The sequence below is a fragment of the Musa acuminata genome, chromosome BXJ2-10 (genome assembly GCF_036884655.1).
Source record: "Musa acuminata AAA Group cultivar baxijiao chromosome BXJ2-10, Cavendish_Baxijiao_AAA, whole genome shotgun sequence".
Classification (NCBI taxonomy): Eukaryota; Viridiplantae; Streptophyta; class Magnoliopsida; order Zingiberales; family Musaceae; genus Musa; species Musa acuminata.
In genome coordinates this window covers 29,135,474-29,154,104 of record NC_088347.1, presented here as the reverse complement: position 1 = coordinate 29,154,104, position 18,631 = coordinate 29,135,474, and the positions used below count along the sequence as shown (strand labels likewise).

Here is an 18,631-nt window from a genome sequence, read left to right as displayed (position 1 = left end):
AGTGACGTTATGCAGGTCGGTGCAGTTTTGGTGGCGTTTGACCGAGAAGAGGAGGCGATCAAAGGCTCGGTCTTTCCCCAGTTAAGAGAACGCGTCCCCTCTTGACGCCATCCATGCACCGAATCAACCAACCCACGGAAGAGCTGCGGTGGTAGGTCATTCGCAGTAGCCACACGCGACCCGTCTTCGTTTGGTCGGGCTCAACCCTCGCACGAGGGGAGGACGGAGCTCGCCACGAAGCGGTCTGATGCATTCACGGGTAACATTCGTGCTTGCTTATTCTGTCGTCATTCTTACCCACGCAAGAATATGTTAGACTAGGAGCATCTGATGGACGCAGGTGCAACCCACCGGTCCGAGCTGCTTGGGGTCGACACGCGCGAGAGGAGGACGTCAGCGGCGAACCAAAGTCGCCGGGGGTGGGGGGAGCAACACCGTGAGAACCCCGTCCCGCCCTCCAACTGTTCGTCATAATGACGGGTGGGAGTCACTTTATCCAACCCATTTTCGCCTTATGTGAAGGACTTTTCTTCGGAACAGAAAGAAAGCAGTGAAGAATTCCTTTTCGTCGAAAGGACAGAGCGTGACTTCGTCGTATGACACGCTCACACTGCATTCCCCTCGCGCGGATTTTTGCATGTCCTTCTGCTTCACTTTTACTCCAGACAACTCCAACCAGAAGAGTTGTCATCTCCCTGGCAATCGAAAGCGAGGCTGACGAATCTGCAGCCACAGAGACGGTGTGGAGGTCGACAAGGTTAGGCTGAACTCTCGTTTGTGCACTACTTTTGAAGGCTTTTTGACTAGTAGAGGACGTTTTCTTGTTCGCTTCGATCTACTGTTCCTAACCAAATAAATACTCGCCACAGACATCTCCCACTAATGGAGGAATACCTACCTATAAATAGAACGTTTCTCGCTAGGAAAATATCGTTGATATTTATCAACATGATATGGTTCTAATTCATACGTGAGAAGTTCTCCGAGATAGAGTATGATTTTTTTCAGACTCGTTTATTGCATAAAGATCGTTTCTTTTTTTTTCCCCTAATCTATAGCTAAGTATGTATCTTTTTACTAATCAGTATGATTTTTTCACACTCGCTTACGGCACAAAGATGATTTTTACTAATCAGTATGATCTTTTCCCTAATCTATAGCTAAGTATATAACTTTATACTAATATCGAGGAGGAAGAATATCTCACAAAAATTCTGTAGTGAATATAATTTGTAATCAACTAGAATTACATTATGATCTTTCGAAAATATTTCAATGAATATTCAACAAGGTGTCGATTTATAATTGACCCGAATTGCCTTATGGTATTTGAACAATATTTCACATAAAATCAGTTCGTAATCGAGCCAAACTACCTTTTGGTATTTCGAGAATATTTCTGTGAATATTTTATAGGAGAGTCGGTTTGTAATCGACCCGAATTACCTCTTGATATTTCGAAAATATTCCTATGAATATTTCACATGAGAGTTGGGAGTTGGTTCATAATCGATCTGAATTGCCTTTTGATTTTTTGAAAATATTCTTACAAATATTTTGTGAAGAAGATAGTTCAACGATCGGACAATTGATTTTTAGGCTTTTATTTCTGTGGATAGGAGGGTTTTGGCACCTGATATGACATTGACGTGGTGAATGATAATTAATTGATTTTATATTTCTTATAACTAAGATATAAATATGTTTTAATCATTTATTTTTTTTCTTAACAACGATATAAAAGAATAATCTTAATCCTTCAAATATTTTAGGATTTACATATTAATTCTTCAAATTTGCATATCTATCCAACAGTAAAGAATATTGTCAAGAAAATTCTTTTTGAATTTTCAAAGATTTGAGGACCTTAAATTTATTATAATCCTTTTTTTCTTAGCTCTCTTTTCTTTCAGCTCTACATCATGTTTTACGGTCCCAATGTTTAGAGTCATAGACTTTGAATAAGTTAACCCATTTGGGTGACACTCGGATACATTTTTTTTAGTTGACATTTGAATTTGTAAGTTGATTTTAGGTTAGTATATATATAGATTTGGAGGGGCAACATCTCGAGTGGACCAAATGAAGATCTAAAGGTGGAACGGTCAATCAATCAAGAGTTGTCATTGCAAAGACTATATGCAGATGTTATCAACCCATTTAAAAGTCCAACATTAGAACTGTGCATTCGTAAGCTTTAGTTGACTGCAACATGTTTTAATACGGCCGTGTGGGTTAGTTTTGTTTACACGCTTGCCTAATTAGATTCGACACGACGGAAGTGGGCAACGAGAAGGAAGACCAAGTCCAAAACTAGCTCGGTCGTCAGAAGCTATTTGGTCCCACGCAATTACTGTATTTAAGAAACACAGTAAGTTGTTCCACGTAGGGTTTCGATCTCTCCTTCCTCACTCGACGACTGTGATTGGATTTATTTTAGCATGAGCTTAGGATGGATGTACTTTGGTGATTACATTTTTTAGGGGTGTTAAGGAGACAAATGTTCGATTATGAATACTTAACTTTGATGTGTCAAATCAAATCAAAGTCGTTCGAGCTTATCAGATTCATTCATCGATTTGGAGTAGATGCGGTGACAATTAACCAACATGTGCATGCAATAAAAAATGGACGACTGACCTCTTTGGCCGAAGAGGCTTTTCATCATGCGAGCATGGGTAGAGAAGATATGAGCTCAGTCCCACCACTAATAGGGTTTTAATAGACCCAAATATCAGTGGAGAATTGGGAGGTGAGGTGAGGGCATCCATGCCAATGTGAATCGAGACTCGTTTGCTCGTTCTTGGCAAATGTTTTGAAACGTCGTCCACCTATAACAACTCGATTGTTGTTGTTTGTTGGTGTAGACAACTTGAAGCCGTGGTTTCGGGGCAACGCGGCTTGGTTCGGATCCGGATGGTGGGGGATTTCTCTGGGGCGTTCCTCGAGATTGCTGAGATGGCCGGTTGCGGTGTCCCGATCGGGACGGGGTCGTCGTTTCCACCGGGAGAGGACGCCCCGCCTGCGACTTTAATGGACGACCTCCGCCTTCGCACCTGCACAAAGGTCGGGTCGAGGAGCTCGACCCGACCCCTCCGACGATCAAGTTAGTAGATAGTCGTAGGGGGTTTCTTTAGCTAAGTTCTCCGTTTCCTCTTCTTTTTTTCTTCCTCTCCCTCATAGCGCGAGGGTTTTTATAGTGAGAATCACCGTTGCCTGATGTGCTAGCCCGTAGGGAGCAAGACCATACTTCTGGTAGTGTTTGATGTTGTCGTTGGTGTGGCGCGAGGGATCGAATCTGAACAGGACGTTAATGCGTCTTGGTAGGCGTTCCGGTCCACGTTGACCAAGTGCCTCATCAAGTCAACAGAGGCGTGATGCGTCATCTGGTGCAGCTGATGTCACGTGAGTCTTTTCGTAATTATTACCCTCATCGTTGTTGTTATAGGAATCCTTGTTCCAAGTGACCTCCTCCTCCTCATCAATCAAGAACGCTGGTCTCTACGTTCTTGGAAATCCCTTTATCCCTACTTTTCTATCATTTTTTTATTTTCTTTTATTTTCTATAAGTTCTTCTTGACCATTCACTTTCTTTCAATTTGAGTAAGATATTGACATAAAGGTCCGAGGAAAATCTTGCATATGTCCTTTTTCTTTACATTAAAGATGCTTATGTTCATGGATAACACATCGACCGCTTAAGATACTCTCGTCGTTAAAGACACTTATGTTCACAAAGGACGTGTTGGTCATTATGATACTTTTTATCCATGAAGGATGCATTACGTATCGGTGATGCTTATATCCACGAAAGACACATCGACTGTTAAGATGCTTTGGGTCGTTTCGATCATGCAATCATCGAAGGGGGCACTTCAAGCACTTCGATCATGTTGTTGTTGAAAGGAGCCTTCAAGCCACGTCGATCGTGCCGTCATTGTAGAGAGTACCTTGAACTATGCTAGTCGCGTCGTAGTCGTAGAGAGCGCATTAGGCCATGTTGACTGTCAAGTACCTTAGATCGAGCCAACCATGTTGTCGTTATAGAGAGTGCTTTAGGTTGTATTGGCCATACTCTCATCATGGAGAGTGCTTCAAGTGGTGTCAGTCGTATTATTATCGTAAAGTGTTTTGGGCTATACTAGTCTTGGTGTCATCGTAGAGAACACTTTAGCTCATTGTGATCATATTATCATCATAAAGAGCTCTTCGGCCCATGATAGTCTCTTCGTTATTATAGAGAGTGCTTCGAGTTGTGTTAGTTGTGTTGTCATCGTAGGGAGTGTTTCGAGATGTGTCGGTTGCATCATCATCATAAAGAGCACCTCAAGTCATCATGGTCGAATTATTATCACAGAGAGCGCTTTGGATCGTTTCAGTCGAGTTGTCATTGTAGAGAAGCACTTTGGGATATGTTGGCCATGTTATCATTGTGGAGAGCGGTATGGCCCATGTCGATCGTGCTGTCAATGTAAGGAGTGCTTCAAGCCATATTGATCGTGCTATCACATGCCGGTTGTGCTATCATCATGGATCACCTTGGGTCATGTCAATCATGCTGCCATCGTAGCGAGCACACCTTGGACCATATCGACAACACTATCAACATGGAGAGCATCTTGGGTCGTGTCGATCGCATTATCATGGTAGAGAGCACGTTGGGCCGTGTTGATCATGATGTGGATTAGGAGAGAAGCACTATCACTAGAGCTCTTGTCGAGCGAGTGGGTGGATTGGCGTTCTTACAATATTGGCCTTCTTTCTAGTGCCAAAATAATAAGACAAATATTAGTATTGTCTAACTTACTCATAAGCAATTTATGCTCGTGAGCGTAAGAAGTTAGATATGATTAAAGAGAGGGATTGAACACCCACTCGATAGTTGAGGGGACAGCTTGGACACCACATGTTGATTAGATTACCACGTATTGAGCCCTTATTAGAGAGAATATATATATATTTCATTTGAATGATTCATGAAAATCAATAAGGATCAGCACAACTCAATCGATCTTACACCAAAGTCAAAGTCAGAGAGAGTCAGAGACATTAGGAAGTTAAAGCAAAATTGTGGATTAAAATTCGACTACTCAAGAATAGAAATGAAAAACAATTGGGACCTAAGAGGCGCATTGTAATTTGAACAAAAGATTGAAAATTTAACAAAAGTGAAAAGATGTAGTATCTGCAAAGGCTTTGACAAGGATGTCAAAGGATTAAGTGAAAGAGAATGTCATAGATAAAACTGTAAACATGGTGTTTGATGTAATTCTCGTGTATTTCTATGTCTTTCAATTTTGTTCATGCTTTTCACATAAGCTCGGTAGTCCTATTTTAGTTAGCTTTTGTAGTTGTTTCAAACTTGTAAATGCAAGTGGTATGTAATCATCATAAACTACCTAGAAATATATTATCCAAGAAATCATTTTAGGTGTTTTTTTTAACTCCGAAGAGTAGTATGAAGTATTAGCCAACATAGCACCCAAGAGCTACCCATGTGATACATAACATGAGCCTTTAGGGTGGTATCTAAGGCTAATTCGTTATCTTATTTTACAGTAATATTATAATATTATGTGGACACTTGTGGGAACTTTTGATCACGATAGACTATCTTGAACCCAATATCACTCAAAACTTACAAAATTTATATTTATAATTTATATTATTTATCAAGTTTTTGCTAAAATAATTACTTGTGAAATTTAGAATTAAAATATTTTTAAATTCATCTTCTCCGAGAGAAAATAAACGAATACACAAGGCTGCCACTTGACTTAGAGCAAAACCAAATAAGTTCATGACTCATTAAATCCCTATTAGAGAGAATATTTCTCTTCTTAAAAAAATATACACTAATTAAATAAATAATAAGCATACACTAATTAAACAAACAATATAATTAAAAAAAATGATAGACAAAACATCACAGAGGGCATGAAACCACCGGATAGACATGTCTCTATTTCTAGCTCACAAAGCACCAATATATTACAACAAGCATTGTTATGCGACAAGAAGAAAGGTCTGCAAGATCATAATTATCCGCGTGAACTATGGCAGTGTTGGTCAGATATATTCACATCAGTAGATTTCTCGATGCTTTTGCACGTCAAAACTACACAACAGCAACCGAGTACAGTGACAACGACACATGTTGTGGTAGCCAAAAAAGACCTCACTTCCATGCCGAGGCAACAACCAAATTTTTGTCCTCCCATCCGAAGTAGAGTGCCCCAATTTCCTCGTTGATCGTGTATCTATCACAGTACGATTTTAACAATGCTTGTATCGATCCATTGACATTGGAGCTGAAGGGGCATGAAACGAACCCAGCCATGGTCATTCTTGCCCTCCACTTTCCGGCTACCTCATACCTGTTTTGGTTGGTAGGAGTAGCAAATTATCGGACAAAGAGGGTTTCGGTACGAGTATAAATATTTAGAGAACCCAATAGCACTGATTACTTTAAGAATTACCTCTCAATGCGGTCAGCACCCTCACAAGCCACAATGTTGACAATGTCTCGTGCAAGGCACTGCCTCTCTACATTCATTCGGTCTGTGCTCTCTCTTGGAAGAGTTGCATCAAGTGAATCAAAGACTGCTGAATAATAATTGTAGACCTCCACAAACCTATCATATTACATGGTCAAGTTTTGAGAAAATAATAGCTACAAACATATAGATCTAGGGTGTAAAAGAGAGGTAAATGTGACTTCGACAAAGAGATGATCACACAATTAAACATATATTTCCAATTAAACATAAACCACTAAATTCAAGTTTAGTTCAGGAAAAAAAAAAGGAAAAAGAAAAGTGATAGGTCAGGATTATGCAGATTTGCATACATAGCAAACAACTTACGTGGAAGGGAAATAACAATAAATTATATAAGGAATGTAAATAAGTGGGGAAATAACCTTGGGAAGAATGGAGCTGTATTAGTGTTCATATCTTGCTCAACAATTGTGACCAGTTTTGGTCCCAGGCCCTTAACCATTCGAAGCAGCTGGTCTCTCTGGTTCACTGTTGATACACTCTCATCTGGCATATGATGCAGTTGAAATGCAAAGTTAACCACAAGTGCCTCCCCAGGTCGGCAGTCTAACATTTCAGGAGTTATATCCCCAGTCTTAGCAGCTATTGCTCGAAACTCAAATGGGACACCAAGATCCTCTGCCAATTTCTCAAGGCGGTGACCAATAATTTTCAAGCCTCCGACTGCCCGCTGCACTGATTCTGGATCATCCACCCCAGATATCCTGAGCCGTGGTCTTTTACCTGCCCAGGTTGAAAGAGTTTGTATCAAGTTTATATATTGACTACCTTGGTTTAAGTCAAAGTCTATGATATGAACTTTTGCTTCATCCTTGACTGCCTCGACAATTATATAATTTGCTGCCATGTAACCAAACTTAAAGCATGGGCAGACCTCAAACAGAATCTGCATTGCTGAAAGCCGATCTGAAGTTGGGGGTTCTTTACATTTTAGAGCCTTGTACAAACCTCGCCCTGAAGAGGCTATTCTAGCTGCCAGACCTTCCACCATGTAGGCTGCAAGCCTTTGAGGAGGGTCCCCTTGAATCGAAACCATCTGACGAAGCTCAGTTATGATAGCTTGTGCTTCCTCCATGCTACTTTGTGAGATTGCAGCTGCACAGTCAAAAAGTAGCTGCTTGGGAGTTCGTGGTTCTCTATTGCTGCCAACACAACTGACACTTGAATCTGCCGATGACTCTTTTGGTGAGCTTGGAAGTAACAGGTCCTTGATAGGCTCAGCCCAATCATCTTCAATTCCCATGACCTGGTCTGAATCCACCAAGTCCTCGTCATTATCATTCAGTAATGCCTGCTCAAGTTCTTGAAGCTTTAACCTGATTTCATCTTCACCATAGTCTATTTCTTGCTCTGGACTTATATTGTCAGATAAAGAATGGGAAGTTTGATGAGAGATGTTAGAGCTTGCTGAGGAATCAGGATTCTGAACTGCTGCAAAGCAGGAACTATAAGGATTTTCCGATATGATAGATGAGTGAATATTAGCCATCAGCTGATAGGGAGCTGAAGAAACTTGAAGATAGCGTCTTGGAATTGAGGATCCAGACATGTGAAATGGATCAGCATGCACCATTTCTGATGACGCATTGGTTACGTATTGCTGGGAATAGAAGCCCGAATGGTATGAGGTAGGCCCGTAAGTGTACATCTGCCCATCGGCACTTAATATTTGCCTGGATATAGCTGAGTTGTCACCACCACCCTTACGAGTATAAATGTTTGACTCACCGTAGGCAGTAGATGAATCTGCAGACCGTATCACAGACATCGTGTATTTTCCTAATTTCCTTAAAGCTCTGAACCAATATTGCAGTTTACCAAGTTGAGATGCTTACTAAGCTGAATGACTGATACAAGCCAACTTGTAACAAACATAATGCTGTGATCACAAAACACAACGTCAGCAAAAATAAATTTTCTATCATGTCAGACCCCTATCTATATGAGAGGACATGCATGCAAACACTTAAAACTGTAAGCTCATGAATTCCCATGGTGGACTACATGCTTTATCTTTGCAGATATTTGATAGAGCACTAATATCTGATACAAATTAATGCATCAATACAGTATAGCTGAGTAGACTTGATAAGGAAAAACTATAAGACTTTATAAGGAAACATTATAAGATCTGTAAATAACAAATGATAACAAAATGACCCAATTAAATATAAAAATTCTAGAACAACTAAGAAATTCACAAACCTAAAAGTTAAAGGATCGGTGTCTTAACCCATTATAGTACAAAACTAATATATCGCAGCCTGTGACAAGTGATGTCCTTTTGGCTAAGCAGGAAATATAGGCATCATTATTAATTTAAACAAGCTGAAAACTTATAATGTTTCTAATATATACAACTCCTCACATAACATGCAATTACTAGTAAAAAGAACTGTGCAAAGGACATAAAACAGATATTGTTGGATTCACATATTCAAGTCTTCGAAGTTCGAACCAACTGTATTATTGAAGTTGCTAAGACCAGAAAGAATTTTTCAGACAGAATAAGGAAATTTCAGGAAAGAGTTGATTTAGTACACATAAAATTGGCAAACTTTATTAAAGTTCACTATTGAAGATGATAAGTCCAGAGAAAATATGTATAATCTGAATAAATAATTTTCAAAAAAACACAATTAAGTATATGCAGAATTAGAAACTTTATGCATTAGACTAAGGTTTTAAGTTAAACTATCAGTACACAAGCAACACAAGTAGCAAGTTAACTTTTGGAGTTGAAGATAAATGTCAACTTAATTAAATATCATTACAGAGGACATTTTCATATAGCCATTTATCTACTGGGTCAGTTACTGTTGGACTTAGAAGGGATCAGACAGGGATGCGTCTCCATGCTGTAGGCATTCTTTGCAATGTATTTCTTTCATCTCGGCATAAATAAATCAAAACCTCAATGCAATAAGAAGATCTTCAAGATCTTAAATTTCAGAAAGGCATTATAACACAGTCCTAGAATGACAGGATAAAGTGGTAAAAATATTAGATATAGAAGTGCGAAGAATTGATCAATATGTAAAGCGCTACTGTAACTCAATTGAGGTTTGAACTTTGAAGTGTAATTTTAAGACTTATTTTTAGAAAATAATAAGATAAACACAATAGACAAAATAACTATTATAGCATGAAAAACCCATTTTCAATTAACAATCAGAAGAAGCATGTTATGCATAAGGAAGGTTGCTAGAATATACGTACGACATACATACATAAAGACCCATAATATCTGATAGGGAATATACAATCGGTCAACCACCATTCGTCATGTAAGCACCACGTAAGGCCCATGGGAGGAAAAAGGCCCAGACGACCTGACACCCGAATTACCTCCCCTACAGAATATTCATAGGAATATTCCTGAGAGTCTAGGGGGGCAGGCAGCTCGAGTCAGTTACAAACGGCCTTCCCTATGAAATATTCACAAGAATATTTTCGAAAGTCCACGGGGCTACTTGGATCGATTATAAATCGTCTCCCCTACGGAATCTTTATAGGATATTCTGTCTCCTCAAGATCAAATATAAAAACATACCCTCAACTTCAAGTAAGGGATATAAAGAATTTAGAGCCAGGGAAGTTAACCTTAACACTAACATAAGCATCAGAGGGACCGACTCAAGAAGCCTTTCTCGACTTCAGTCTTTGTGTAGGTGACACCTCGGGAGAAGGCGCTTTCCACCTTAGATGACTTCACGCATATAGATCAGGGCTACATCATATTGACAAGGATGACAATGATATTTTTTTTCCCCAACAGTATCGATTAACATGAGTTAGTAATTATATCATCAAGAGAAACAAAAATAAAATATAATGAGAGCATAAAACTATAATGTAGATATAATAGAAAAGACAATAATAAGGAGCAATCAAACTTAGCCAAACTTTGGAGGTCTTAATATTTGATTTAATGGTAAGTCTTTTTTGAAAAAATATGTTTTACTTGTTTTACATGGAACTTCAAAGGCTGTTTATAGACTGTTTTATGTGGTAAGCCAACCTATTGTGATTCGAGGAAACATTTGGGACATAAAGCATGGTTCTTCAGCCATCGTTCATTGGTTTATGGACAGCGAAAAGATGAGGTTAGTTCTAACATCATCGAATATAAGAGACACATGCAATTGATTTTTTTTTTTAATCAATTGAGGCACATCGATCATGAATAATTATATGATACTTAAGCATGGTTTAAGTGAAGGTAATAATTGGGTTTTTGTGAATGACCCTCTAATTCAACAAGGCCATATTCTTTATCTGTGTTGCATCCCAATTGATCCTTTCTAGCAACTGTGGAACAACCATTAATACGAACATGTCTATCATTCAAGATCTCTGAAATGGTGGGCTATACATGTTCTTTCACTATAGAACAGCATAAGCATGTAACTCACATCTGCAAGATAGAAGATACCAATTAATTGTGGATCACGATGTTTTGTTGAATCATCCAGCTTTACCAATTTGATTCGTTTGCTTAGAAAAATAAACCGAACATCAAGTCATTGAACGTTTCATACTCAATTACTCATGTCAAGTAACATTATGCTTCTAAAATCAAGTTGAACATGAGAAGAACCAAACTCAATATCTAATTTAGACCAAGTGGGTGACCCAAATTATAAGGCTCCTGCCCCTTTGCCGGCATAAAGGTTATTTTCATAGACATGCACACACTCAGCTGAACGTAATAAAAAGAACCATTCTTGAAAGGCCCCCGACACCTAATGAAAAAGGTTCATCTAAGACTGACTTAAATTAGTAAATAAAAACAAAAGAATCGCTGACCATAAGATAAAGGATAAGCAGATCACTAAAATTATTAAAAGATCATCCTACATGGACGTTAAATTGTTCCAAAGCTTTCACCTTATCAGAAGACCATCAAAACAATATATATCGACAATCAAAAGCATAGTACACGATTAATCTATCGATTACTCTCAGCACATTTTCCGTCGCTAGTTATGCAGCAAGTAAATATAAATCATTATTCCGTCTGTGAGACAGCTTTAAATAATCATGATCAGAAACCCAAAGGCAAGCTAACCAATCTAAAGATGACAAACTCGATCCTAAACAAGGACACACAAAGATGGACAATCGGTACTTCTGGGACTACAGAAAGTCCTACCATCCTTCTCGACGCCAGTCACACGGTAGTCAAAATCAAACTTGCTTTCCCAGTCCTGATGGTTGTAATCTTGATTTTCCAGAAGAGAAGGAACATTCTATACGGAAAAAGCCCCAAAAAACAAATTAAATCAGGAAAAGAACGATCGACCTATTACCTGATGTTCGATCGACGGAGGTTGGTCGAGAACCGACGGATGCTTGAAGAAGGGCTCACTTGAAGAGAACCAAAACGTAGGGCGCGGCGCGACGATCGCCGATCCAACTGAACCAATCCAAGACGCGGAGATCAAGAGTCGAAGCCAAAAGACTCGCAGAGGAAGAAAAGGAGGCAGGGATCGGCGGGCGAAAGGAGGAGTGGTTGAAGAGATGGGCCAATGACCAAAGTGGAGGGGAGAGAAGTCTTGCCCAATCCCTTCTTTGCAATTAAATGGAAGCATTACCATTAGCATTACCATGGGCGTGGAACGCAAAGCTCACACCTCCTCGATCCACGCGAGTTCGTGTCATGCGCAAATCCATGCGTCCCAGCACAGAAATTAAGATGCCCATCCGAGGGCCCGCTCGAACACGTAAGTTCTACGCGTACTTCCTACACGTCGAAATAAAAATTCGGGAAACTGAAAGGTATAACGGGTTTGAACAAACGAATTACTATCGCACGTTACTTAAAAGGGCGACGAAACGAAACGTCGGATTGGTTCAAACGCGGCAACTTCCTAACTTTCAACGACCCTCATGACCATTGGGCGTCATATGGGACTGCGTCGAGGGCCCACACACAAAACCGGGTGACGATGACCAAGTAATCAAAAATGGTCGTCTTTTGCGGTTGACTATCTGATCCGAAAGAAACGCCCCAGGTATGGAAACACTTTCTGATTCTGAGCAGTGATTCTGCTGCCAAAAACACTTTCCGATTCGGAGCAGTGATTCTGGACTCTTTCCTTCTCACCCAAACTTCACACGTTTTGTGTGGGACGGTATCACACGTGCGACCTCGCGTGCAACGCCTCGAGGAGGGAACCAACGTTCTCCCATTGGGCCGACGGAGTAGGCCCCACCGACCTCGCGTGCAACGCGTACTCCGTCGGCCCCACCGACCTCGCGTGCAACGCCTAGTGGGTAGGAGACGTCCTCCCATTGGGCGACACGGCGGGTCCCACAGAGAATGACGATCTTGACTTCATCGTCGCGCATCGATTATTCAAGGGAAGAAAAAGCGACCACAAGATGCTGACTTTCGATCGACGGAGGGATGTGCGGCTGATGATGTGTGACACGATATTGCAAGTTGGTGTACCGGAAGACGCGACCATTAAACCGCTCTTACATTATCCTTCAATTATCCACGGCGTTTTCTGTGACAACTTGCGTCGAACAATTGAGGCGCGTCACAGGAAACAGTAAGGCGCAGCATCACGACGACGGGGTCACGGCGGACCAAAGCTTATTCTGCAAGCTAAATTGATGACCCATCCAAACTTGTAGGCGGAGGCGAAGGTTGCAGCACGTCATGCTCCATATGTGCGACAAAGTATAATGACGGATAATGAAGGGAGAAGGAGCTTTCTCTCTTCCAAAAAAATAATCTCTAGGATTGTATATGTATGTATGTATATTGTTACTTTCTAATACATTTGCATCATTTTTTTATTAATTCATCATTGCTCGAAGATCCAAAGGAGTGGTTATGTGAGCTAATTTCCAACTCGGATCAAATCGATCAAAAATTAGAAAGGGTAGGGTAATATAATTTTTAATCAAATTAGAATTGGAATTTGGCCGTTTGATTTCGATTTCTAGAATTATGGAATCCGAAACGAAAATGGAAACTGATAATTTTGATTCGATTACAAGCCGATGAGAAAAATAAATAAATAAATAAAATAAAATAAAAAAAAATAAATAAATGCTGAGTTTATCCTTTTCAACATTTTTAATAAATGACCCATTGGAGGTTTTTTTTTAATTACAATTTAAAATAGATATTTTCAATTCAGAATCAAAAATATTGGTTCTATTGAATTTCAATGATAAAAGAAATTCTTATGTTGAATGATTTCTAGGCAATTTCAATTTCTTATGTTGAATGATATAACAAAGAACCGTTTCTAGGCAATTTCAATTTCGGTTCAAGAAGCAATCGATTCCAATTCCCCTATTTTTTTATTTTATAGAATATTCATCTAATTAGTCGTTTATTAGGTTAAACGGGATAAATTTATTATTTACAAATGTATTTAGATTTTTTTACTTTTTTTATCGATTCAAATCGAATCAAAGTGCTGATTTGGTTAAGAATTATTAAATCGTTGACTTGACTTCGTTCGATTGCTTGTGGTCTATTGTTATAAATCTAAATATTTTGAAAGAACTATATATAAACAATCAAATTTTAGAAATATATACATATATATATATATATATATATATATATATATTTGTTTTTCTGAATCTTACCGATGCCTTCAAAGATTAGCAGGCTAATTACATATTATTTATTATAGTTAGATCTCCTTTCTATTCTATTTTCTAGACTTGAAAATTTTGTTAGAATATGTACGAAAGTAAAATATCTAATATTATTTATCCTAATGTTGTCAGTTTTATCAATGAAAATATAAAAATAATAGGTAAAAAGATAATTTTAATATCTCGATTACTTTTTAGTTGTGGCAAACGATTGACACTGATAGGGGCCGTGGTGACTATTGTGGATGATGAGGGAGAGCAGTGAGAGTTGAGGCAAAGGGAGAGGATGATGCAGACGTCGATACTCTGCGTTAGCATTGTTCTACCACCCCATCCTTTAGCTCTAGCTTGGCAAGATACCTCCATCCTTTCTTCAACCATCTCGTGACGTCACTTCGTGGTCATATGTCGAAGATATGCAGGCTTCTTAGCCTGAGGAGTTGTCGAGAATTTGGAGATGGAAAGGCAAGAGTAAGAGAATGAGGAAGTCATAGAGTGCGAATGAGAGGCAACATGATCGGGATCACAAGAAACATAAAGGAGCAAGACCTATTGTGAACCTACACTAGAGATGCGATAGTCAATATCGAGGGAGTGACAAGTAACACAAGTGACCTTGCGGATGCGACGAGCCATGAGGAAGTTGGCATCGTGGATGGACGCATCGTAGATCCAATAAAAGAAGGCAACATTCGACTCGCAATAGATCATCGCCCTTTGCATCGCTCTACATTTACATCGACATATATATTATCTTCTTCATTTTCTCTCTTTACCTCACCTCTTGTCGTTGTTGTCTCTTCTCATCCACAATAATTATCGGTGGCCCCAAGTAACATTATCGTTAACTATCATCAAAAATATAATTTAGATATTAAAATTATTTTTTTATTCATTATTTTTATTTTTTTCATCGATAAAACCAATTACATTTTGTATCTTAATGTAAATTTTTTTATGTATAAATCCTCTGAGATTGGCGCAGGATTTCTCCTCTCATCCACTCCATCGAGCCGCACGACTTCGATTCGGTATGCTTTTCTTTTTCTTCCATGCGTGTTATTGGAGTTCTTTTCCCCATCTGGATGTCTGGATTGTTACATTCTAGATGGAAACCGACGTCGTTTCTGGGGATTGATCATGGCGACCCGAGCGATCGTTTAGTGGAAACCCACGCCGTTCGTCTCTGAAACCTTTTCTATTAGTGTTGACCTAGAAATTTCCTGGTTAGGGTTTCTGGTAGCTCGAGAAGCCCTGGTCTTCGAATTCGATTCGGCGTCGCTTTCTTGCTTGGAGATAGAGCGCAGGCCATGGTGGCGGCCCGTCACGTTCACACCGGGTTCATACATGGCGGACCAAAGCAGAACCGCCCACCATGTTGCCGTCCAAGCTAAGACTTACCCATAAGTCATCGGTACAATTTGGAGACTCTGAGATAAGCCTGAAATGTTTCTTAGGGGGTGGTTGTCCAGAATTGACTAAAGAATGCCGGCCAACGTGAGCCGCAATGGAGTTTCCAGAAGTCATTCTAGTTGGTGATCTTTGTTGTAGGCTGCCTAACATTATATGCTGATCCTAAATGTCTTCACCAATTTACTTATTGAGATATTGTTTTGTTCTTGGCAGTGTTCTAAGTCATGCTATGTCATGAACACACAGGAAATTTTGTTAGTGTTTGACATGAATTAGAGCTCAATGACATTAGAAATCACATGTCGTCGTCATTATTGTGCTTGTTGTATGTGACATGTGACAAGGGTATACAAGTAGGATATAGGAAGACATCACTTCTTTGTGGAGAGCATATATGGTATGTTTATGTACAATATTAACTATCTTTGTCTGGTATGTACTTGAAATAAAGTAGAATTGATTTCTGAAATCTAAGGTTCTGCATTGATGCGGAGCTTTATTGAAATTATCATGAACGTTGCAAATTTGATTATGGTCTCAATTTTTTTTTTTTTTTTGCAATTAAAGAAGACACAACTTACCAAGCATAAAGTCCATTTACATGTAGTATGGTTGCTTTAAATGTAGTATGTGACATGTTTTTTTCTTTGCACATCATTATCATATTACAGTATAACATGTAATGCTCAAAGTTCTTTATGCTTTCCAAGAGAAAATAGAAGGGGTAACCATCCACTTGAAATACTTAAGCAAATCCACTAGATCCAATAATGGAATATCTACTACAGAAACAGAGTACAAATATCAAAACAACAATAGAAGTTGCAAGAAAGCACCTGAATTGAGCCCTAAGTTAGAACAGAATATGATGAACTTCAAAATTTTCAAATTTTGTTAGTTTTTGGGTTATTCTTCTTTCTACTTTCTTTCAAAGTTTCCCTAGTAATATTGCCTCCTTGGCTTTTTCCTTCACTAATAAAAACTTCCAGATCTGGATCTATACTTGCTGAAGCACATACAAACAAATATGATAGTCAGTTGGCTTGCTTGAATATGAAGCTAATAAAACATCCAGCTTAATCTTATAAAATGCAAGAAACAAAAAAGCAGAGTTGTTCATCGTTGGTAATTCTTATGTGGTTAATATTTACTCCTGGATGTTATTTCTTTTGAAATTAGTTTTTTCTCAAGTTATAAATCCTTCTAAACTTTTTTCCAGTTAAATTTTTTTCAATATTAAAGATTTTTATTTTAATATATATTGTTTTAGAAGATGCTCATCTAAGAAAGTTGTTCTCAAGAGGCTTTGTGATATATGATCTTGACGACAAGGCAGTACTTCTATGGATTCAACGTTTAGACGGTGTTTTAGAACAATGCCCTATCTGAGGGACCTGTTAGCAGACCCAGGAACTAGTAAGATTTGTACAATTACATTGTTTTTCTTTTTTTCATTCAACATTTACAGGGTGTATAGAACAATAGGTTGACTGAGAGATGGCCAGCAATGTACGAAGGCAGGAACTTATAATTTCTGAAAATTACGTTGCTTAGATATATTGAACAAACTTGATAAGAGTTTCAATATGAGGTGGTCATTTTTTGGACTCACAAAAGCTGACATAGTTTTTTTGTATGTATGTGTTCAGTTTTATTATTCATACATTCTTTTGGGTTATGGGCTTTGCCACCCTCTAACATGTACTTATAGGTACAGCAGGGAACTTTGATCACTGCTTTAATATATTAGATATACTCCATTTCGATTCTTTCTGTTGAAGGCATGGAAACACAATGATTTGCTTTGTGCTAAATGGCTTGCATTGGAATTTTTGTTTCTAGCGACCACATGCGAGGGGTTGTTTATCCTGGGGAGTGCAAGATAGTTCTTTGGACAAGGAAAAGAAGTGGTTATGCAGACTTTTTAGATCTTCACAATTTCTTTTCTTGTGTGGATAATTTCCAATATCATTGCAGGTTTCATCTAAGATGTTAAAATAACTTTGTCGGTACCTCCTCCTTGAACACATTTATGCTTGATGAAGCTTATTTACAGCCTAAAGACTGACAAGAGCTTGGATTATTTGATTACAACAACAATGAAGACAACAATATCTAGTTGTAATGTCCTACTTCATGGACATTTCCCCACCATTGTGCTCTGTACATGACAATATCTTTGAAGTCAGAGCTTGAGATAGTTGATTTAATTCATTGTTTTACATGAGGGCCAAATATGTCTGGAAACTTGATTCATGTTCATGGTTAAATTAATTTTATTAACATTATTCAAGTTCATAGGTATATTAAATTTTATTATTCTTAATTGCAGGTTTTCTTCTTTTCATTTTATTGACCTGGAAACTCTACCATTCTGCAATTTCACTGGATTTTCTTTTATTTTCTGTTCATGCTTCTTTTGCTTTTCTTGTTCTGATGATCCAATATTATCAAGCTTTGCAGCAAGCTTACCAATCGCACTAACATTAGTTTAATATATTTTTTTTAATATTTTATTCATATTGTAAAATATTTTATTTTTTGGGTTAAGCCCATCGGGTCACTATAATTAAGGTTAATTACTGTTTATTCAAAATAATTAGTTGAAACTAAATGACGGGCCTCGATCTTCTAGGTCGGCTATCAGACGGATGTACTCCATATCAGACTTTTTTTCTGAGCACGCGAGGTTGGGAATCAAGTCGAAATGATTTGGACATCACTTACATCGATCAACACAGTCGATGAGTGACATGTTCAAAAGGTCCAAACGCGCATCGAGTGGTTGAAGCACCCAAAAATAATAATCTTGTCGCCGCTTTGCCCCCACACGGCACAACCACACGGTTTTTACCGGTGCTCGTGAATCAATGCGTGCTTTTAGACCGACCTCACTCAGAGTTGGAGTGCCATCATCTCGTTGTACCAAAAGGCTGAACCTTTTGAACAGGGCTCTCCTTTGACGGTGTGGGGAAGCCGAACACCACCACATCACAAGCAGCAGTGGGGGGCATCGCGTCCGCGGCGTG

At 38.8% G+C, this 18,631-nt stretch overlaps 1 protein-coding gene across 1 annotated transcript; it reads right to left on the bottom strand.

The window, feature by feature from the left end:
• Positions 1–5,938: 5,938 nt before the first annotated feature.
• On the bottom strand, positions 5,939–12,188 carry LOC135624982 (scarecrow-like protein 1). The gene is made up of 4 exons (XM_065129158.1): positions 11,873–12,188; positions 6,923–8,439; positions 6,480–6,635; positions 5,939–6,377 (listed from the first exon to the last, which is right to left on the bottom strand). The coding sequence occupies exons 2-4, from the start codon at positions 8,326–8,328 to the stop codon at positions 6,179–6,181; spliced, it is 1,761 nt and encodes a 586-aa protein (XP_064985230.1). The 5' UTR covers positions 8,329–8,439; positions 11,873–12,188; the 3' UTR covers positions 5,939–6,178.
• Positions 12,189–18,631: the final 6,443 nt, after the last annotated feature.

Coding starts and splice junctions, on each gene's coding strand:
- LOC135624982 (XM_065129158.1), bottom strand. CDS start 8,328: ATGTCTGTGATACGGTCTGCAGATTCATCTACTGCCTACGGTGAGTCA. Junction 6,636..6,922: donor ACAGCTCCATTCTTCCCAAG/GTTATTTCCCCA, acceptor GTAATATGATAG/GTTTGTGGAGGTCTACAATT. Junction 6,378..6,479: donor GGTGCTGACCGCATTGAGAG/GTAATTCTTAAA, acceptor CAACCAAAACAG/GTATGAGGTAGCCGGAAAGT.